The following is an 18,156-nucleotide window of genomic DNA, read 5'->3' on the forward strand; positions in this document are numbered from 1 at the left end:
TAGAGTTATGGGGAGTGGGGTTTGGTGGGGATTTGGGGCTCAGTACCCAAGGTAAGGGAGCTATGCACCTGGGAGCTTTTTTTTTTTTTTTTTTTTTAATTTGTAGAAGTGCCCCCTAGGTTGCCCGGTTGGTGTCCTGGCATGTGAGGGGGGCCAGTGCACTACAAATGCTGGCTCCTCCCACAACCAAATGAGTTGCATTTCGCCGGGTTTGAGATGGCTGGGTCCGGTTTCCATTATGGCTGAAAAACGACGCCAGCCATCTCCTCTAAACCCGGCGATCAATTTAGCTGGCCCCAACCGTATTTCAAAAATATGGTTGGCTCCGCCCCCTTGTGGAGCCGGCCCCGAAGATGGCCGGTGCCATTCGATTATGCCCCTCCAGATGTCCATGGAAGGCTGTGCTGCAATCAGAGCCAAATGTGCTCACTCTCCAAAGAAGCCCAGAAGCACAAACAGTGCCAAAATGCAACAGACTGTGTTCAGTGTGGTTTACATTCTAGGTGAGACAGGTCCGAGTCTGATCTCGCCAGGTTAAGCAGGTTCCCTCGTACTCACGATTTTAATCCAGTCTTCAAATAGAAATGAATGGGCAAAATGGTGTGTTTGTGAAATCCCCTCAGACTAGTTTATCTTCATGTTTTTTTTTTAATTATAACAGAATATCTCGTTATCAAAATTCCTTCTGTACATTCAAACTTACATCAGCTACAGAAATAGAAAGACATTTGTAAATATTTTTTAGTGACACAGGAGAATCTCTTTGCAGTACAAGTGCCCAGACGCCCCAGAACTATGACTCCCCAGCTCTGATCCCCACTTCTCTTCCCCTCTCCCCTGGATAAAGAGAGCTGCACTTTTCCTGGCTTTTCATCAACTGCTGACATATGCTTGCATTTCAGTCAGTTTTCTGTCCCTACTCTCAGAGCTGCCAAGTTACCCAGTTCCAGGAGGGAGATTTCAAGCCAGTCCTGGATTTCTAATAACCATTTCCCAATGCACTGTGGGACCCACCAAACCGATTTCAATGGGTACAACCAGGAACTACATATACTGCACCGCTTTGGGGTGCAAGTTCGAAACAAAGACTGGCCAAAATGTCTCTTTCCTGGAACTGGATAGCTTGGTAGCACTGTGCTCTTGGGCTTTGACATTTGTTTTGATTAAATCCTTCCTAAATTGGTTTACTGATGGCCTTGTGGTGTTCAGCTTCTTTACTCACTCGTGTTTAATATTTAAGGTGATTTTGCAAGAGAACAGTTGGTGTATTTATACCTACTTCCCATCACACACAAATGGAATTATGTAAAATGTGTTCTCTTGAAGACAGTCTTTCAATCACTCATCCCCATCCCCACACTCCCAGGCCTTCTATACAAGTATACTATCAAGGAAAGTCAGGGTGGTTAACACTTCCTCTCACTACTACATGGCCCACTGGAAAACTGAAGGTCAGTCCCCCATGCTGTGGTGCCGCCAGAAGGAAATGCATTTTCTCCCTGCCTCTGCCCCTCCCCCAGAAAACATGTTTTTTAAATGAGTAGCTTGGCTTGGTGGAGATCCCCAAATCCCACCAGCTGAAGGCATCCTCAGCCTGAATACCCAGGCCATTAGAACACCATGGCAGTCAGTGACCGAACTCCGAGCCCACCAGTGCTGGCACCCACATATGCTCAGTTCTTCTGAATGACCCGAGTATTTGTGAGAACTGAGCATGATGGGGTGCCAATGTCAGTACCTGGAAGTGTGGATGCAGACTGCCATGGTGTTCTTATGGACTTGCCCAGACCCACCCATGACTACACCCCTGCTCCAATAAGCCAAACCCACTGGTGACAAAATAGTAATAGTAACTTACTGATTAGATCAATGGGCTAATTACTAGGGAAGCCAATCTTCATATCCTGCTGCTGTTACTAACATTCCCTGTAATTGTGAGCAAGTCACTTTCAGTTAGAATATAAGCTCTTTGGAGCACAGCCACCGAGAGACAATGCTGGGCCCAGGGCAAACAATCTTCTGGGACCCAACGCCACCTCCCCCCCCCCCCCGCAACAGCGAACGAGTGTGTGCTCTGCCGGCTATAGGTCCTTCATCCTGCCTTGTCCCCCACCTCCTGTGAAGTAACTTCTTGTTTCCACATAGGCAGGACACAGCAGGAAGAAGGACCTGTGGCCAGCAGAGCAGTCTCTTTTGATCGCTGGTGCTGGGCCCGGGAAATCTTGCCCTCCCTCTTGGTGGCCCTTCCTTGGGGCACGGAGTTACCGTATGTGAATACTCATCACCATTGTAGAACACTGTGAGTGTCTCACATTATATGCATGATTATTATTACAACAGAGCTAGGACCAGTTTCAAGCATTCCGACTTCAGAGTGAAGGACTAGGAAGCCTCTTCCCCACTCCAAGAATTAGTCACCATAGTGTACAAGGAGCAAAAAAAATTTCCTTTTAGAACACTGCAGACTGGTACAAGGAAGAACCCCCCCCCCCCCCCCACAAAAAAAAAAAAAAAGAGTAGGGGGACAGTAGAGATCTGAAGGAGAACTGGGTCTCCTGCAGCAGAAATCCTCTTGCCTTTTATGGAAGAATAATTAACATGTGTAAGAGGATGTAGGGATAATCTGGGCTTGGCAGTATTCTACGACTAACACAATGCAAAATATAGAAAATACCAGTTTTGTTCCTCTCTACCTATCATACAGGAAAAGGATCACAGATAGAGAAGCCCAGCACAAAATCTGGAGGTTCTGTCTTTGTACTAAAACTGCAATGACTAGAAATCTAACAGGACTTTTTGATCTGAGCATGTCACCTGTTAAGGGGTCCTGGAGGCACCTCAGTCAGTCAGGTTTTCAGGATATCCACAATGAATATTCATGAGAGAGATCTGCATGCTGTGGAGGCAGTGTATGCAAATCTCTTTCTCAGATATTCATTGTGGATATCCTGAAAACCTGACTGGCTGAGGTTCCTCGAGGACCAAGTTTGGGAATCAGCACTTCAGCAGCTGGCTCAGAACATGAAAACCACTTGAGAACTCTAAAACCAGTGAGCAGTACCTCCTTACCCAGTTTGCATGCACTCATTTATCACATAAAAGGGGAGGTAATAACCATTTGAAACCCATGGGCAGTATGCTTGGTAATACGTTGTCCTCACCTGGACCATGGCTGTCCATGCTTATTTCCTCCAGCTCTGCAGCTGCCTCTTTAAGAGAAGCCTGGCCTGAGGTGTTCAGTATCTCCTTCAGAAGTGCTCTGTTCCTCTCTACCCGTTCAGCCAGGGGTGGAAGACTGGCAACACTGCCCATACTGTTCCAGCTGTCTGTCCTCCACAGTCTCCTAGACAGCTCAGTGCCATCCAAAGGTTCTTCTGTAGGAACAAACTGCATATCCTTTAAGGCCCCAATCACCCTATCGCACCTTAAAAGGTCTTCTGCAGAGGAGGGTAAGTGGAGATCTTCCCTGGCATGCGTCTTGCTACTTGGTGGAGTTCTCTCACAGTAGTGGGCACCCCATGATTCGTCTGATAAATCCTTGCTTTTTCTCATCTCTGACTGATCTTGCACTGTGCATGACAGAGTCCAGAAATCTTGTGGGGATGTCCAGGAGGTCTGGGATGACCCTTCCTCAGAGTATGTGTCGTTAGGAACCTTGGCATGGTTAGCACTGAGACCTGTGATTACAGTGGCCCATTGGTCTGTACCCTCTTCTGTGCCGTTCAGCAAGGAGTCAGTCAGGTAGGTGCGGATCTGAGCATGTGGATTTACTACTACACAATCCAAGGGCATGTCCTCCGAGTGAAGATCATGGAGAAGCTTTCCTCGCCTGGCCTTGGGTCTTCTGGGAAAGACGTGGTCCTGATTACATGCTGCTCTCTTTTCTTTCAGTGCCTTTACCTTGGACTGTAGCACAAACATATTTGTACAGGATACCTGCTTCCCAGTGTGTCCTGTGCTGGGCCTGCCTTTTGGGCCTGCTTGCACAGGGGAAGTTGCTACCAAAGGACTATCTGCCATGTTCCACCTTGGAGAAAGTTCACCCTGACACTGGTCCGCCAGATGCTCTGTGCTTTCCAGGGGAAGCTTGGCACTACATACACTTTCAACACAGGCCTTCCCTCCTCTCAGGGCCTGTTGCCTCTCACTCAGTAAAGGATCATCCATGTTGGCTCCACAAGGCCCTGCACAGAAAAATCACAAAATAAAACATCAATGAACTTGCTAGAAGAAATTATTCACCAGTGTCTTCAAAATCAAAAGATTTTAACAATATAAAGCCAATCTAGTCAGAAGCCTGAAAAGCAGGCCTGAAGGGGAATCTAGGGGTATACAGTAAATGCCAGGTATACCCCTATAATTCTTCACATATTCTGTACTTTATTTAGTTGGGTTAGCACTCCAGTCTGGCTGGGCAGTGTACAGCATTTTTGACTGCCTGACTGTATCCTGGGTTCTCCATCTGGAAATGCTGCTTGAGGCTGCACTCCCACCCACAAGGTTAAATATCTGCTTCTCTCAGGTGATAGCTAATGGAGGGCCAGAGGTGGCATGGCTGTCATATTCTGTGCCGTTTGGGCCTGCCCTTAGGAGAAGCAGTAGGCAGGTCCATATATAACAGCTCCAGCTCCTGGCTCATACAGAACTGAAAATTAATTTTTCTCCAGGACTGGGAGTCAGAAATGTATTTCACCAGTTTTTGGCCCTAAAGTATTATAATTTTATTTTTAATCTTTTCTAGCCAATTACTATCCGTATTGCGAGCAAAGAAATAGAGATTTTTTATATCTATCTATAAATAAACAGATGGTGATATATGTTACCAGCATCTGTTGCACTTTGTGTTAATTTACTGTTATATACACGTTTTTGGTCAGGATGAAAGGCAGGGCCATGCCAGCTTCCAAACATGAGCTCTGTTTCTGAAACAGGGCAAAACAAAGCACTGCATTTCCCACAGGCGCAGCTGGCTAGTCCAAGGAGCTTCCAGTGCCCTCAGCACTGGAAAAATCCACAGCAGCGTTTGACAGCTTTAAAACGGAGAACCGCCTTCTACAAGGCTGTCATCACTTCACTGTGGAAGACAATAGTGACAGATCGGCTGAGCCAATCTAGATCCTGATCTCAGTTTGCAAGGATTTGGGAATAAAGTGGCACCATTGCTACCGTTAGTCACTTGAATACACAGAAACAAGCAAAAAAAAAAAAAACTGAGAAAAAGAGTAAAGACGATACCAGTTTATCAGACTAACATTATTATTCGTGACTAGCTTTTGGGAGTTAACACTCTCTCTCGGATCTAGACAGAAAGTTTATGCAGTACTTTAATATACAATGTGGTCAGCAGGGACAGCCATTTTGTCTGATTATATTATCATTAGTGACAGGCTTTATTTTCACTTCAGCACACACATTACTACTTGTAAACATTTTTATAGCATTCTGAGATGTACACAACAGGGTCAAGTCCCTTGCTCAGTGAAATTAGCATCCTGCTTATCACTATTTGAGTGAGCAAAAGTGGACAAGAGGAAGTGAGGACAACCAGGAGACATCAAGGAAATTTTTATTGTGGATATGACCCAGACAATTCCTGGATCCTTTTCTTTCCTCCTTTGCTGTAATAACTGTTCCCTACTGTCATATTTAGCTTTCAGATACCTATCGTTTATACTTTTAATAGGATAGCCTGTTCCTTTAAATTTGAGACACAGGGTGGGGTGTGATCGCAGGGGGTGGGGAGGGGGGGGTTGGTTTCAGCCAAAAATGCAAGTGCATTTTCAGGTAAAACCTGAACTCGGATTTTGGGGCAGTTTCAGTGCAGAAGCCGAAATTTGGTCAGGCTCTACTATGCTGTCCATTAAAATGTTTCATTGTACTGGAGAGGAAGTGACATCACGAAGCTGAATGGCCGCTTGATCCGCTAGCTCCGTACTCTCTCACCCAAAAAAAAGATACCCACAGCGGTTAAGAGCTCCTCCCGTCGGGAAACAAGGCAGCATAAAGGCGGAGAGGTGATCCCCAGCGCGATGAGCAAAAAAAATCCCGCGCTGCCCCGGGACAGCGAGCGAATATCCGCGCGGCAGTCAGCGAAAGGCCCTCACCAGCCTGCGTCCCCTAAAGCGCGGAGCACGTGCGAGCCGGAATCGCTTGCCCCGCGTGAAGAACGGGGGGACCCTGCCCTGCCAACGGCCCTCTCGACGGAGATGAAAAAATGCTTCGAAGCACTTCAAGCGGAGATTCGTGCATCCAAAGAGGAGATCCTGGAGCACATTGATTCTCTCAGTGCAAACCTGCGGGACCTGGGGGGCAGGGTGGAGGTGCTCGAAGAGAGAATGGACACACAAGAAGAGAAAAACGAGGAGGCAGACAAGAGGCTGACTAAAATAGAAGAAAAAGCTGAAGAGCTGCAATACCACCTAGACGACATCGAAAATAGAGGGCATAGGCAAAATCTCCGCTTTCGCGGGGTACCAGAGGCAGGAGGCCTAGAGGACGTCCCAGAGGTAGTGCGCACCATCTGCGCCAAGTTGATGGGGGACAGTTTGGATGTGGCGGTAATGGGCATTGACAGAGCCCACAGAGCGTTGGGGAAACCCAGAGACAACATGCCGAGGGACATCGTGGTCAGATTCACTGAATATAAGAGCAAGGAGCAGATTTGGCAAAAAGCTCGTCAGAGCCCCATGCTGGATTACAATGGTTCCAAGGTAGCAATTTACCAAGACTTGTCGCTGTTTACTTTGAACCTAAGAAGGGAGATGAAACCTGTTATTGAAATTTTGACCAAAGAAAAGATTCCATACCGCTGGGCTTTTCCATTCGCTATTTGTTTCGAGCTTAAAGGAGAGCGGATTTGATGTCGCAAAGTGGAAAAGGCATGGCAACATCTATTTACAGCAGGCATGGCGGCGACGGAGGCCATGCCGGCCGGGATGGCACCTACCACCAAGGCAAGACTGCAGCGGTGGAAGAGAGTGGAGAAAGCAGCGAAGAAGAATACACACCACACTTGAGCGGGACAGTGCAGTTTCATGTAATCGAAACGGGGATCGCTGCCTTGGAGGCGGAACACTGCCAGATAAGGCTGTTTTGTTCTTGGATGGGAACTGGTTTGAAAGGTGAAGAGCTGTTGGGAGTGAATGTGAAATGTGAGGGTGGGATATGGGGTGCGGGGAGAGGGGACTGAGGGGTAATTCAAGTGTAAGTATACTGTTATTTTGTTACAACATTTGCTTTGTCTTGTTTGGCCAAGTGGGGTCTTGTCCTTCAATGTCCCAAGTAGTGAGGTTTAAACTGCTTGGTGGGTGGACCCTAGAGGACGGGGGAGAAGGGAAGGGGGGGAGGGGGGGAGGGTTTGGGAAGGGATAGTAGGGAAGGGGGGATATTAGGCGGGAGGAAGGGTGGGTATGTTTTAGGCCAGAGGTGGGAGGGGAGGTTAGGGACTAGACCAATCATTCATCTACTAGCTTGTTCTGGATGGACGTTAGATGGCGAACTTAAAACTTTTGACTTATAACATAAAGGGGCTGAATTCTCCCTATAAGAGGCATGCACTGGGGCGAGAACTCTGTTTGATGCACCCCCAGGTGGTCTTTTTGCAGGAAACTCATCTTCGTAGGAAGAACGAGGGGCTGCTCCCTTCTAAGTTGTATCCACTGGTGTGTTGTGCATCAGATGTGAAAGGGGCTAGGAAAAGAGGGGTGGCCATCATGTTTCATAAAGATCTTCAGGTCCAAATCCTGCATGAGAAACGTGAAGTGGAGGGACGTTATCTTTTTGTACATGCCATGCTGGAGCAGGAGGAATGTACGTTGGCCTGTGTATACGCCCCTAACGAGAGGCAGGAACGTTTCTTCCTGCGTCTCCAGAGGGATTTGCAGTCATTTGCCGGGGGTAGGGTGCTGGTGGCAGGAGATTTTAATGCGACCATGCAGCCTGGTCTTGACAGGTCAGCACCTCCGACTCCAAGTGACAACAGAGTCTCTCAGGCTTTGAAGAACTTGGTGGATGGTCTGGGACTTTGTGATGGGTGGAGACACGGGAACCCGAGAGGGAGAGATTACACTTACTATTCCCAGGTGCACTTGTCCTATTCTAGACTGGACTATATATTTGTAGAAAAGACTATGCTAAGCGGGGGAGGGGATTATTCTATTGGGAACATTTCAATTTCAGACCATGCCCCTGTGTGGGCGGTTATCCCCTCCCTTCGGGAGGAGTTACGGGATAGAAGATGGTCTCTCAATAATTGCTTGTTACAAGACCCTGACACGGTGGAAGGATTTGCCACAATTATGAAGGAATATTTTGATATCAACATAGACTCGGGCCCCACTTTGGGAGTGGTGTGGGATGCCTTCAAAGCAGTGGCCAGGGGATATTTTATTAAGTGTGCAAGTGGTAGAACCAAGGCACGCAAGGCGCGTCTGGTTCAATGTATGGAGAGACTGGGGTACTGGAGAGTAAATACAGGGTTTCAGGCTCTGTCACGGACTATCGCAGACTTCAGGAGGTAAGACTGGAACTGACTGAGTTGCATGAAGAGAGTTTGCAGTTTGTACATGCCCGTTTAAAACAGAATTATTATGAAAGTACAAACAAGCCGGGCAGACTATTGGCAAACAAATTGCGAAAGATGAGGGCCGACCGGCAAATTTTGAAGGTAAAAGATGACAAGGGGTCCCTATTGCACTCCTCGGCCCAGATTAGGGACAGATTTGCCCAGTATTATGAATCGCTATACAGGGAGGATGCGGCTGTACAGACCGGGGACATAGATAAATACCTGAGTGACAGAGGTCTGTCAGTGCTCTCAGAACAGAAAAGGAGGGATTTTGAAGCCCCGGTGCAAGTAGATGAAGTACTTCAAGTAATCAAATCTCTGCCGAATGGCAAGGCCCTGGGTTTAGACGGGTACACGAACGAATTTTTTAAGACCTTTGGGGGGGTACTGGCACCGTACTTAACAATGGTTATCAACTCAGTGCGGGAAGGTGATAAGCTGCCCCAATCGATGATGGAAGCTTGGGTGGCGGTAATCCCAAAACCAGGCAAAGGACAAGACGGAATGTGCTTCCTATCGACCCATTTCGATACTTAATGCCGATGTAAAGATACTGGCAAAGGTGCTCGCTAACCGTCTGGGGGAGGTGCTTCCCACTCTAATACATCCGGACCAAGTTGGTTTTGTAGCTAAGAGGCAGGCAATGGATAATATACGTAGAACGTTGAATTTAATACATCGTGCAAAAGTAAAGGCCATTCCGATAGTGCTACTGGGATTAGATGCAGAGAAGGCATTCGATAGGGTCCATTGGGGATACCTAGACAAAGTCTTGCAGCGAGTGGGGATTGGGAATTTCTATAGGTACTGGATCCGGGCTCTCTATTCGGCTCCACAAGCATGTGTGAGAATTAATGGGGGAAACTCGGGGGCCTTTAGGCTGGAAAGAGGAACTAGACAGGGGTGTCCTCTGTCTCCCTTGTTATTTGCTCTGGCAATGGAGCCATTGGCGGCGGCAATACGCGAGAACGAGGATATCTCTGGAGTAGGGGTAGGGGCCCAAGAACGTAAGATTGCATTATTTGCTGATGATGTTCTCCTGTACATGACAAAGCCAGTGGTATCACTTCCCAATTTGATGAGGGAAATCGAGGATTTCAGGTTACAAGCTCAATGCTAGTAAATCGATTGGCATGACTGTCGGCCTTCAACCGAGGGTATCAGACGCTTTGAAGACATCCTTTGCTTTTAAGTGGGCAGAAAGGGAAATAAGGTATCTAGGGGTGCAAATCCCAAAACACTTGCCTGACCTGTTTGACGTTAACTACCCGGGACTTAAAAAAGAAATATTAAGAGACTTAGACCGCTGGATGTCTACGGGACTGTCCTGGTTGGGGCGTATCGCCACAATAAAAATGAACGTGTTGCCACGTTTACTGTACTTATTTCAAGTAATTCCTATGCGTATGTCCAGGGCTTATTTGTCCAGTCTCCAAGATAGCATAATTAGGTTCATTTGGAACCAGAAAAGACCGAGGCTCTCCAGAGCACTTCTCTATAAGAGTAGAAAGAAGGGAGGACTGGGAGTACCTAACCTCTTTTGGTATTATTGTGCCACACAGGCACGCACGGCAGTGGAGTGGTTTAGAGCAGACGAGCATAAACTCTGGGTTCATCTGGAGCAATCCCTGGTTGGTTCCCATAGGTTGGAGCATTTAATGTGGATGCCGGCGAGGCATAGAGGTCAGGTAGACAAATTCCCACCTACAGTACAGGCTACATTTTATTACTGGGACCATATGTTTGGCGATCACCAGCCCTGTACCTCTGGCCTGGCGCCGATAGCGGATAACTCTGGGTTCCCCCCGGGGGTGGGTGAAACGATTTTTCATAGATGGGCTAAAAATGGACTAGATATGTGGGGGCAGATGCATCTAGGAAGCAAAGTGACACCCTTTGAGAACCTGGTGGAAGACTATAGACTCAAGACGGAGGATCATTATGCATATTTACAGGCCCTACACTACTTACAGGGACCCACATACGTAGGATGTGCGAAGAGGGAAGCATACCCCCTGGAGGTTATATGTGTGGACTTTAATACTACATGTGGATTGATATCTTCTCTTTATAACCACTTGTCAGATTGCCACAAACCCTCCCTTTCGTATAGGAGGAGGTGGGAACAGGAGTTGAATTTCACTTTGCCAGATGAGGCCTGGGCGCAACTAGAAGGTAGCTTAATGAAATCTGTAAGATCGGTGGCTTTACAGGAGAACACATTAAAGGTTTTCTACAGGTGGTATCTCACGCCTGTAAGGCTGCACCACATGTACACATCAGTGACGAAATCATGTTGGAGGCAGTGTGGGGAAGTGGGAAGTATGGGTCATATATGGTGGAACTGCCGTAAGGCACAAGCGTACTGGAGGGGGGTTCAGGCTAGGCTCCAAAAATGGATAGGAAGGCCTGTGCAGTGGCATCCTCTGGTCTTTGTGCTAGGAAAGCGGCCTGCGGGATTAAGGTTGAGTCAATGGCTGCTGGTGAGGGGAGCTCTGCAGGCAGCACGGACTAACCTGGCAAGGCATTGGAAGGCCCCGAAGGTCCCCTCGCTGTCAGATTGGATCACGAAAGTCAGATATATATGTGAGATGGAGAGACTGACGGCTGTGAAAAGAAGAATGGTGCCCAAATGGGAGAAAGTGTGGCTGCCTTTTCTGAATGCAAGTTCGGGATAGTTGATGTTTGGTCTGAAATGGGGGAGAGGGGAGGGGGGTCTTGTTGGGGGGAGTTTAGGAGGGAAGGGTTGGATGGGTAATAAAAAATTTGTATAAAAACATGAAGTATATACTGTGGTTATGATACCAATGACATTTAATAGTACCTCTTGAAACTATTCACACTGGTGTTTGGCCCATTTGGAATATGATGTTCTGAGCTGTGTTAACAATGTTCTGTATTATGTACTTAATGCTCAATAAAGACTTCTATAAATTAAAAAAAAAAAAGTTTCATTGTGCTGTTATTTGAATATTTTTACTGCTGTAACTGTCTATTGCCTATGTTTGACTTATTCTTGCTGCACACTGCCTTGAGTGAATTCCTTTAAAAAGGTGATAAATAAATCATAGTAACATAGTAGTTGACGGCAGAAAAAGACCTGCACGGTCCATCCAGTCTGCCCAAGAAATGTGCCACTTTTTTGTGTATACCTTACCTTGATTTGTACCTGTCTTTTCAGGGCACTATCCCCGCCTCCCACGATTGGCTCTGGCACAGACCGTATAAGTCTGCCCAGCACTATCCCCGCCTCCCAACCACCAGCCCCGCATCCCAACCACCAGCCCCGCCTCCCACTACCGGCTCTGTTATCCAATCTCGGCTAAGTTCCTGAGGATCCATTTCTTCTGAACAGGATTCCTTTATGTTTATCCCACGCATGTTTGAATTCCATTACCGTTTTCATCTCCACCACCTCCCGCGGGAGGGCATTCCAAGCATCCACCAATCTCTCCGTAAAAATCCTATGAAATAAATACATATAATCACTTTGACCTGTTTTTCATATTCATGAATATGAAAAACAGGACAAAGTGATTACAGATAAACTGGGGTATCTGAAAGTTAAATGTGAGAACAGTTATTTATTACAGCATAGGAAGAAAAAAAAAAAGATCCACAGATTATCTGGGTCATATCCACAATAAAAATTTCCTCAATGATATCTCCTAGATGTCCTCATTTCCGCTTGGCCACCTCCACTCAGTTGGTACTGTCGCTATAGCGTGTTGGTTTCTTCATGGTTTTTTTGTCACTTCATTTGACCAAAGAATTTCTCACAGATATGCACAGAACAGTAAAACACACAGTACATCCAGAAAAATGTTACTGTTTCAGTGGGCTTATATGTGAGACCTAGAAGGACCAATGCACTAAATATCACACTAAAGTTTTACTGTGAACTCAGTAAGATTCTCATGTGCACTTTAAAATGGTCCTTGACATGATATGCAAAAAGTTTTAACTAAGAGTAAGGTAAAGCTAACCACTCCAGCATGGGAATGGCATGAACACCAAGAAAATTAATTGCTATTTTTAATACCCACAAAAGGTCTTTACAGTGCACATTACATTTTACTGCATCAGCCTCACGTCATGTCAGGCATGACATCACTGGTAAACAAAAAGCAGCTTTCTAGATTTTCTGGGTTGTATATGAAGGTGTTATATTAAATCTTATAGCTGGAAGATGTTTTGCGACTGCACAGCAGTTCTGTTGTTCTACTCAACATGAGGCATGCACAGAATGTTCTAGTTTGGTTCTCCACAAGAAGCAGCCAAAAAATTGATTTGTCAATTGACAGGCTAAGGCTTCTGCATGGTCCCTGCAACTCTGCGCCCTGATCTACCTTTAGACTGCTGAGTTCTGGGTTGAAAGAAATCAAGAACAAAAGTCCAGAACCAAATGTGCTAGGGGAACTTGACCCAACCTTGTCAATTGCTAAGGACTCACTGCAAAGGTTCCAGAATGCACAAGATGTTAATGGAATAAACATTCTTTTCTTGCTGCTTTCCACAGAGGGGTAATGGAGTACTCAGCACTGCATATATACTGCCCAAGCAAACCCTGGTCAGTCAAGAAAGGGGAACAAGGTGCAATCCACAAACTGCATTGTGCTGCCACCCTGCCTCCTTATCCAGCCCAAAAATAAAGCCAGAGAAAAGTAAAGTGGAAACAAAATATAGATAGAAGGTTGACCCCACACTGGAACAAACTAACGCATATTTTGAGGAAATTTTGGAGGGTTCTCAGAGTATTGACTCACCCAGACGAGACTACACGCAAGTGATTTAAATCTCTAAGGGTGGTTGAGCATCTCAATCATAGAACTTTTTGTTTTCCTGATCCAGCCCAGCAGCAGCAAAAGGCTTAAACGCATCATCATGAGCTGCCATGGGGCCAAGGATCACAATAAGAGCCACAAAATTATGCAGTTGTTTGCCTGTGGCAGTTTTCTTGCTGCTGCTCCAGATCAGGAGAAGGAGGAAACACTATTAGAGGCAAGTCCAGTGTGCCTTGCTCACTTCCCACCAGTTCCAACAGGCTTCAAATTTAATCTGGTTGGGGGAGGGGAGCAGGAGATGAGTGCCTCTCTTCCCCCTGCCACTATGCACAATTTTGCTTGGGGCCTGGAATTTGAACTGCCAATGAATGCTAGCAAAATAGAATTTACTGTGAGGACCTAACCTTCACCTCCTTCTGAGTACAGGAGAAAAATGTGCAGCATCCTGCAGGGATACCACCGCTGGAAGGTAAAAAGAGAACAGCAGCGGGATCTTATGGAGCCTAGCCTGACTTTCTTTCAGTGCTCCAGAAGGATAAGCCATACTGGATCAAAGCACGGTATTCGTATCTCTAGAAGAAAAGGCCCTGATGTTCTCAAGGCCTCATTTCTGCATGAAGATCTAGCAAACAGATGTGGACAATGGAGCCTTTTTTAAAATTTCACTGTATTATAAAACACAGGCAGTACAATCATTTTCAGATCATTACATCACTGCAGACACCAAGCTTGAAATTTGGGAGTGTTTATCAGTTCCCTTTATCAGACAGTATAGAAAAGTTTACTGTGCGCCATGGGAAGGGGAACCCACAAAAGCAGGTATAAGTTGCAACTTTTGCTTTGGACTTTATGTACATTCACTCAGTGGTGCTACCTAAAAAGAAGCAACAGGCCTACATCTGCATGAAGAAATCCAGATGCAATGCACACTACAAGACATGCTGCATGGAAGTACAGGCCACGTTCTAACATTTCTGTCCCTTACACTCATTCCATATCAAAAATGGGAATTATACAGTCGGGAATCACTTGATCAACAGGACTACAACATAGTAAAGGAGATTTAGCTGGCACCTGAATTAATGATGAAACACCTTCCTCCCCTCACTTTCTCCAAAATCTAGAAGGATCTTGCAAGCCCACATGAGAAGCCCCTTGCCAGTACAAGAGTCACAGGAACGGGAGGCAATAAACATTTTGATAAAAATTGCCTATTCATTTCTTTTGAACATGAAAACTGTCCACTATTTTTTCATTCACAGTTGGCAATGGCAATCCTATTTGAAGACCATTGCAAGGCAGCTCCCCCCCCCCCCCCCCACCAGTGGTCCACTCAATACTTACCAAAGCAATCTGATTCTGTTGGGAGGGTCTGAAGATTACAGGACCCCTCTTCTCCTTAAGAGATGCCTCATGGGCCCTTCTCAGGTCTAGTTTTATTTAAAGGGTGTGGAGAGCTATGGCTTGAAGCATCGATGCTGGTAGCAGGCCACTTTTGAGCTCCATGTGGTGGAGCCATGAAGGCCTAGACTTGCCTGATCAGCCCTCTCTGTGCAGTTCAAACAGAGGAAGGCACTGTTCGCTCGCACTTTCCAGATGCTTTAATTCTTCATTTATTCAGACATGATTAATAAAAAAATAACTTAAAAAAAAACACCCAGAAATCCATTCAGCTGAGTTACCAGTCTTACTTTACTCGGCTCTTAAAACTTTAAAAGGAACTTAATCCTGCTATCGCGTACAAGAAAATATGCAGAGGAGAAAGAAACGTAAACCCACTCTAGCAGCGCAGGATCCGTGCACAAATTCACAGCTGGAACACAGCTGGGCCTCTCTCCGTCTTTTCCCACTGAGCCGAAACGCAGCTTGGAGAGCAGTTGTTTTTGCTGCAAGAAAACACCTCCTCACCTCTTTCAAATGAACTGGGCTGAGACACAGCCTGGAGCTCTAGCAGCTGAGTTTTGGCTCCCCCTCGCTCCTAGTTGTCCGTCTGTCTCTCCTCTCTCTGCACAAGCACTGTGTGTGTCAGAGCTCTGGCTGGCTGGAGACCAGTCCTGTTTAAGCTGTAGTTGCATACCAGGGCATCGAACCAAAAAAACACACTAACCACAGGATGGAACAAGGGACTACTATCAGAGGTGCAGCACATGGCTTCAGGACTCCAGGAGTCACCATGGCTACCAATAGCTCTCTCAGGGCCTCACTCACAGTATAAAGGGTGGGGAGGGAGGGGGAGGTACAGGCAGCTGGAGAAAGCTAGAAATACCACACACCCTGCCCCAGAACGAAGCAGACGTCCTGGAAGAAGGGGCCTGTGGGTAACTTTACACTCACAGAAAAGCTGGAATGTAAAACAGACCCACATCTCACACTGCTTGTTTGGGGACTGGACAATGTTAAAGGCCAGCTGAAGTGAGGGAGACACAAGGTAGAGGGCTCTTTCAGCTATAAAATGGGTTTATTATTGAACATCTAACAGCAAAAGGTAAAAAAAATAAAACAGGCTATAACTGTTAGACTACAAGGATTATCAGGGTTTTCATCTCGCAACTGGGTAAGGATTTGGGGGAGGGGGGTCAATGCAGAAAACCACCTGCCGATTGTGAAGCGCATGGCTTCTACTGCGAAGTGGCCTAGTGGTTAGGGTGGTGGACTTTGGTCCTGAGGAACTGAGTTCCATTCCCACTTCAGGCACAGCTCCTTGTGACTCTGGGCAAGTCACTTAACCCTCCATTGCCCCATGTAAGCCGCATTGAGCCTGCCATAAGTGGGAAAGCGCGGGGTACAAATGTAACTAAAAAAATACCTAGAAAATATTTCATGCCTACGCTAATCATTTGCAAATTCGAAGCGCACAAAATCCTGTGGCATGTGCTGGAATGTTATTCTACGGATAACTAATCAGCCTGACAAAATGTCTTGCGCATACATTTTTTTGCAAGGCCGGCATTTTGCACCTGTGTGCAGAGCTGCCACCGCTCATTCTGCCTTAAGTTGCAGAATCTTGTTATGCTCACAAGAAAAAAAGAAAGAAAGAAAATACTGGCATTAAATCCTCTCAGCTAACCCTTCTATGGCACCTCAGACCTGGCGGTAAACTTCTTGCACCTTAAAATCTGTTTCTCTGCACTGCGGCACCACAAGTAGTAGCCTTCTTACCATTCATGTTAATCTGTCGTGCACCAATGTCTACTCGCACACTAAAGTTCTGCGCTGAACTGAACCCCTTTCTGCATCGTGCGGCCAGTAATGTCTGTGTAGACATCTTGGAAACTGTTCACAGTAGCTCTCTGTATCAGCCCCTGAAAAACAGACTTCACATACACACGATGGATAAGAAAAGCAAAGGAAAGTGTGAGGAACAGTAACCTACTGGGTAGAGTAATTACAAGGGATTTACCTCTTCAAAGAGACACTTGCAGCTAATAAGGATGTGTGAACTTTAAAATGTTACTTTGAAAATTGCTCATCAGCATAGAACCAGATTAGTCAGTTTGCTAGCATGAGGGCGTCAATTGCTTGTACCTTCAGAAACGGAAACGTTTCCGCAGGGGGGAAAAATGATATAAGCAAAAACTTCTGCAAGCACTGCAAAAAAACTGTGAAAAGGCTCATTTTAAAGAATTGGGTAAAAGGTCTCGCAGTGATTTCTGCAAGTCTGCCATAAATTTAGGAATTTCTTCCAAGTGCTACCAATCTGCAGCAGGCCTTTAGTATGATTATATCAGTAGTGCAAGTGTGAGGTCAAGCAGCTCCCAATCAGCCACCAAAGGAAGCTTAAGATGCCACTGGAGAAGACACAAACAGTTAACATAGTAAATGATGTCAGAGAAAGACCAACATAACCCTTTACCCTTTGAGTCTGCCTAGGAAGATTGTTGGGGTTGTTACTGCCACAGCAATGCAGATTACTTTCCTCATGATTTCTTATTAGTGGAAGAGTATCACATAATGCACTATGAATGCTTTATATCTTCTGCCTTTTAGGGATCCACTATATATATCCCTTTCTTTTTTTAATTCCTGCACCATTTTTGTTTTCACCTTCTCTTTGGGAAGGCATTTCAGGCAGCCATTACCCTTTCCATTAAAAAATATTTCCAGATGTTGCTTTTAAGTCTACATCTCTGTCACTTCCTGTTTCCTTTTGCCCCTGCCATGCCATACCAGCCCAAACAGCTGGGATGTGTCCCTTTCCTACCAGCAGATGGAGGTAGAGATACCTAACTTTTCCAGTAACACCAGTATATGGGTTGGTGCTAGAGAATGGCACAGGGACAAAGTTTGTCCCCGCCCCCTTGGGTTCTATCTATGTCTCCATCCCAACTCTGTCCCTGCCTCCATCCTTGCCGGTTCTGTCCTCATCTGCATAAGCCTCAAACACTTATGATTTTATATTTAAATCTTTTTATTAAAGTAGAAAAAGGAACAATATGCTGTGCAACTGTTTATAAATCACAAGTAGAAAACAATAATAACAATGAGCAACTATAATAACCCCCTCCCCACCCTTCTAACCCCAACAATAGCTGAATTCTACTAACACAAAGAATCCTAATCCACCTTATTAAAATATCCAGGGGTACAAAATACAGCCCGTTCTGTATGCCCTAGAGGGGAGAAATATGCCCCCTGAAGCACTGTTATGATTTTTTTTTTAATCTGTGGATGAATCAGTCATCAACAATCTCAGGATTCAGTCTAACTCTCCTGTCTTGCACAGTCCTTCCTGCAATAGAAGATGTCTTCTCAGAAGATGTGCTGGTAGCAGGAATGTACAGGACTCCCCTTGCAAATTTGCCAGTT

General features: G+C 45.9%; 1 protein-coding gene across 1 annotated transcript in view; it reads right to left on the bottom strand.

Moving 5' to 3' along the window:
* KIAA1614 (KIAA1614 ortholog) overlaps nt 1–15,066 on the bottom strand; it is a 105,889-nt gene extending 90,823 nt beyond the window's left edge. The window contains 2 exon segments of the mRNA XM_030207022.1: nt 3,162–4,184; nt 14,695–15,066. Of these exon segments, the coding sequence (XP_030062882.1) occupies nt 3,162–4,167 (1,006 nt within the window). The 5' untranslated portion in view covers nt 4,168–4,184; nt 14,695–15,066.
* Between the last annotated feature and the right edge of the window lie 3,090 nt (nt 15,067–18,156).

Source organism: Microcaecilia unicolor, chromosome 6 (genome assembly GCF_901765095.1).
Source record: "Microcaecilia unicolor chromosome 6, aMicUni1.1, whole genome shotgun sequence".
Taxonomy (NCBI): Eukaryota; Metazoa; Chordata; class Amphibia; order Gymnophiona; family Siphonopidae; genus Microcaecilia; species Microcaecilia unicolor.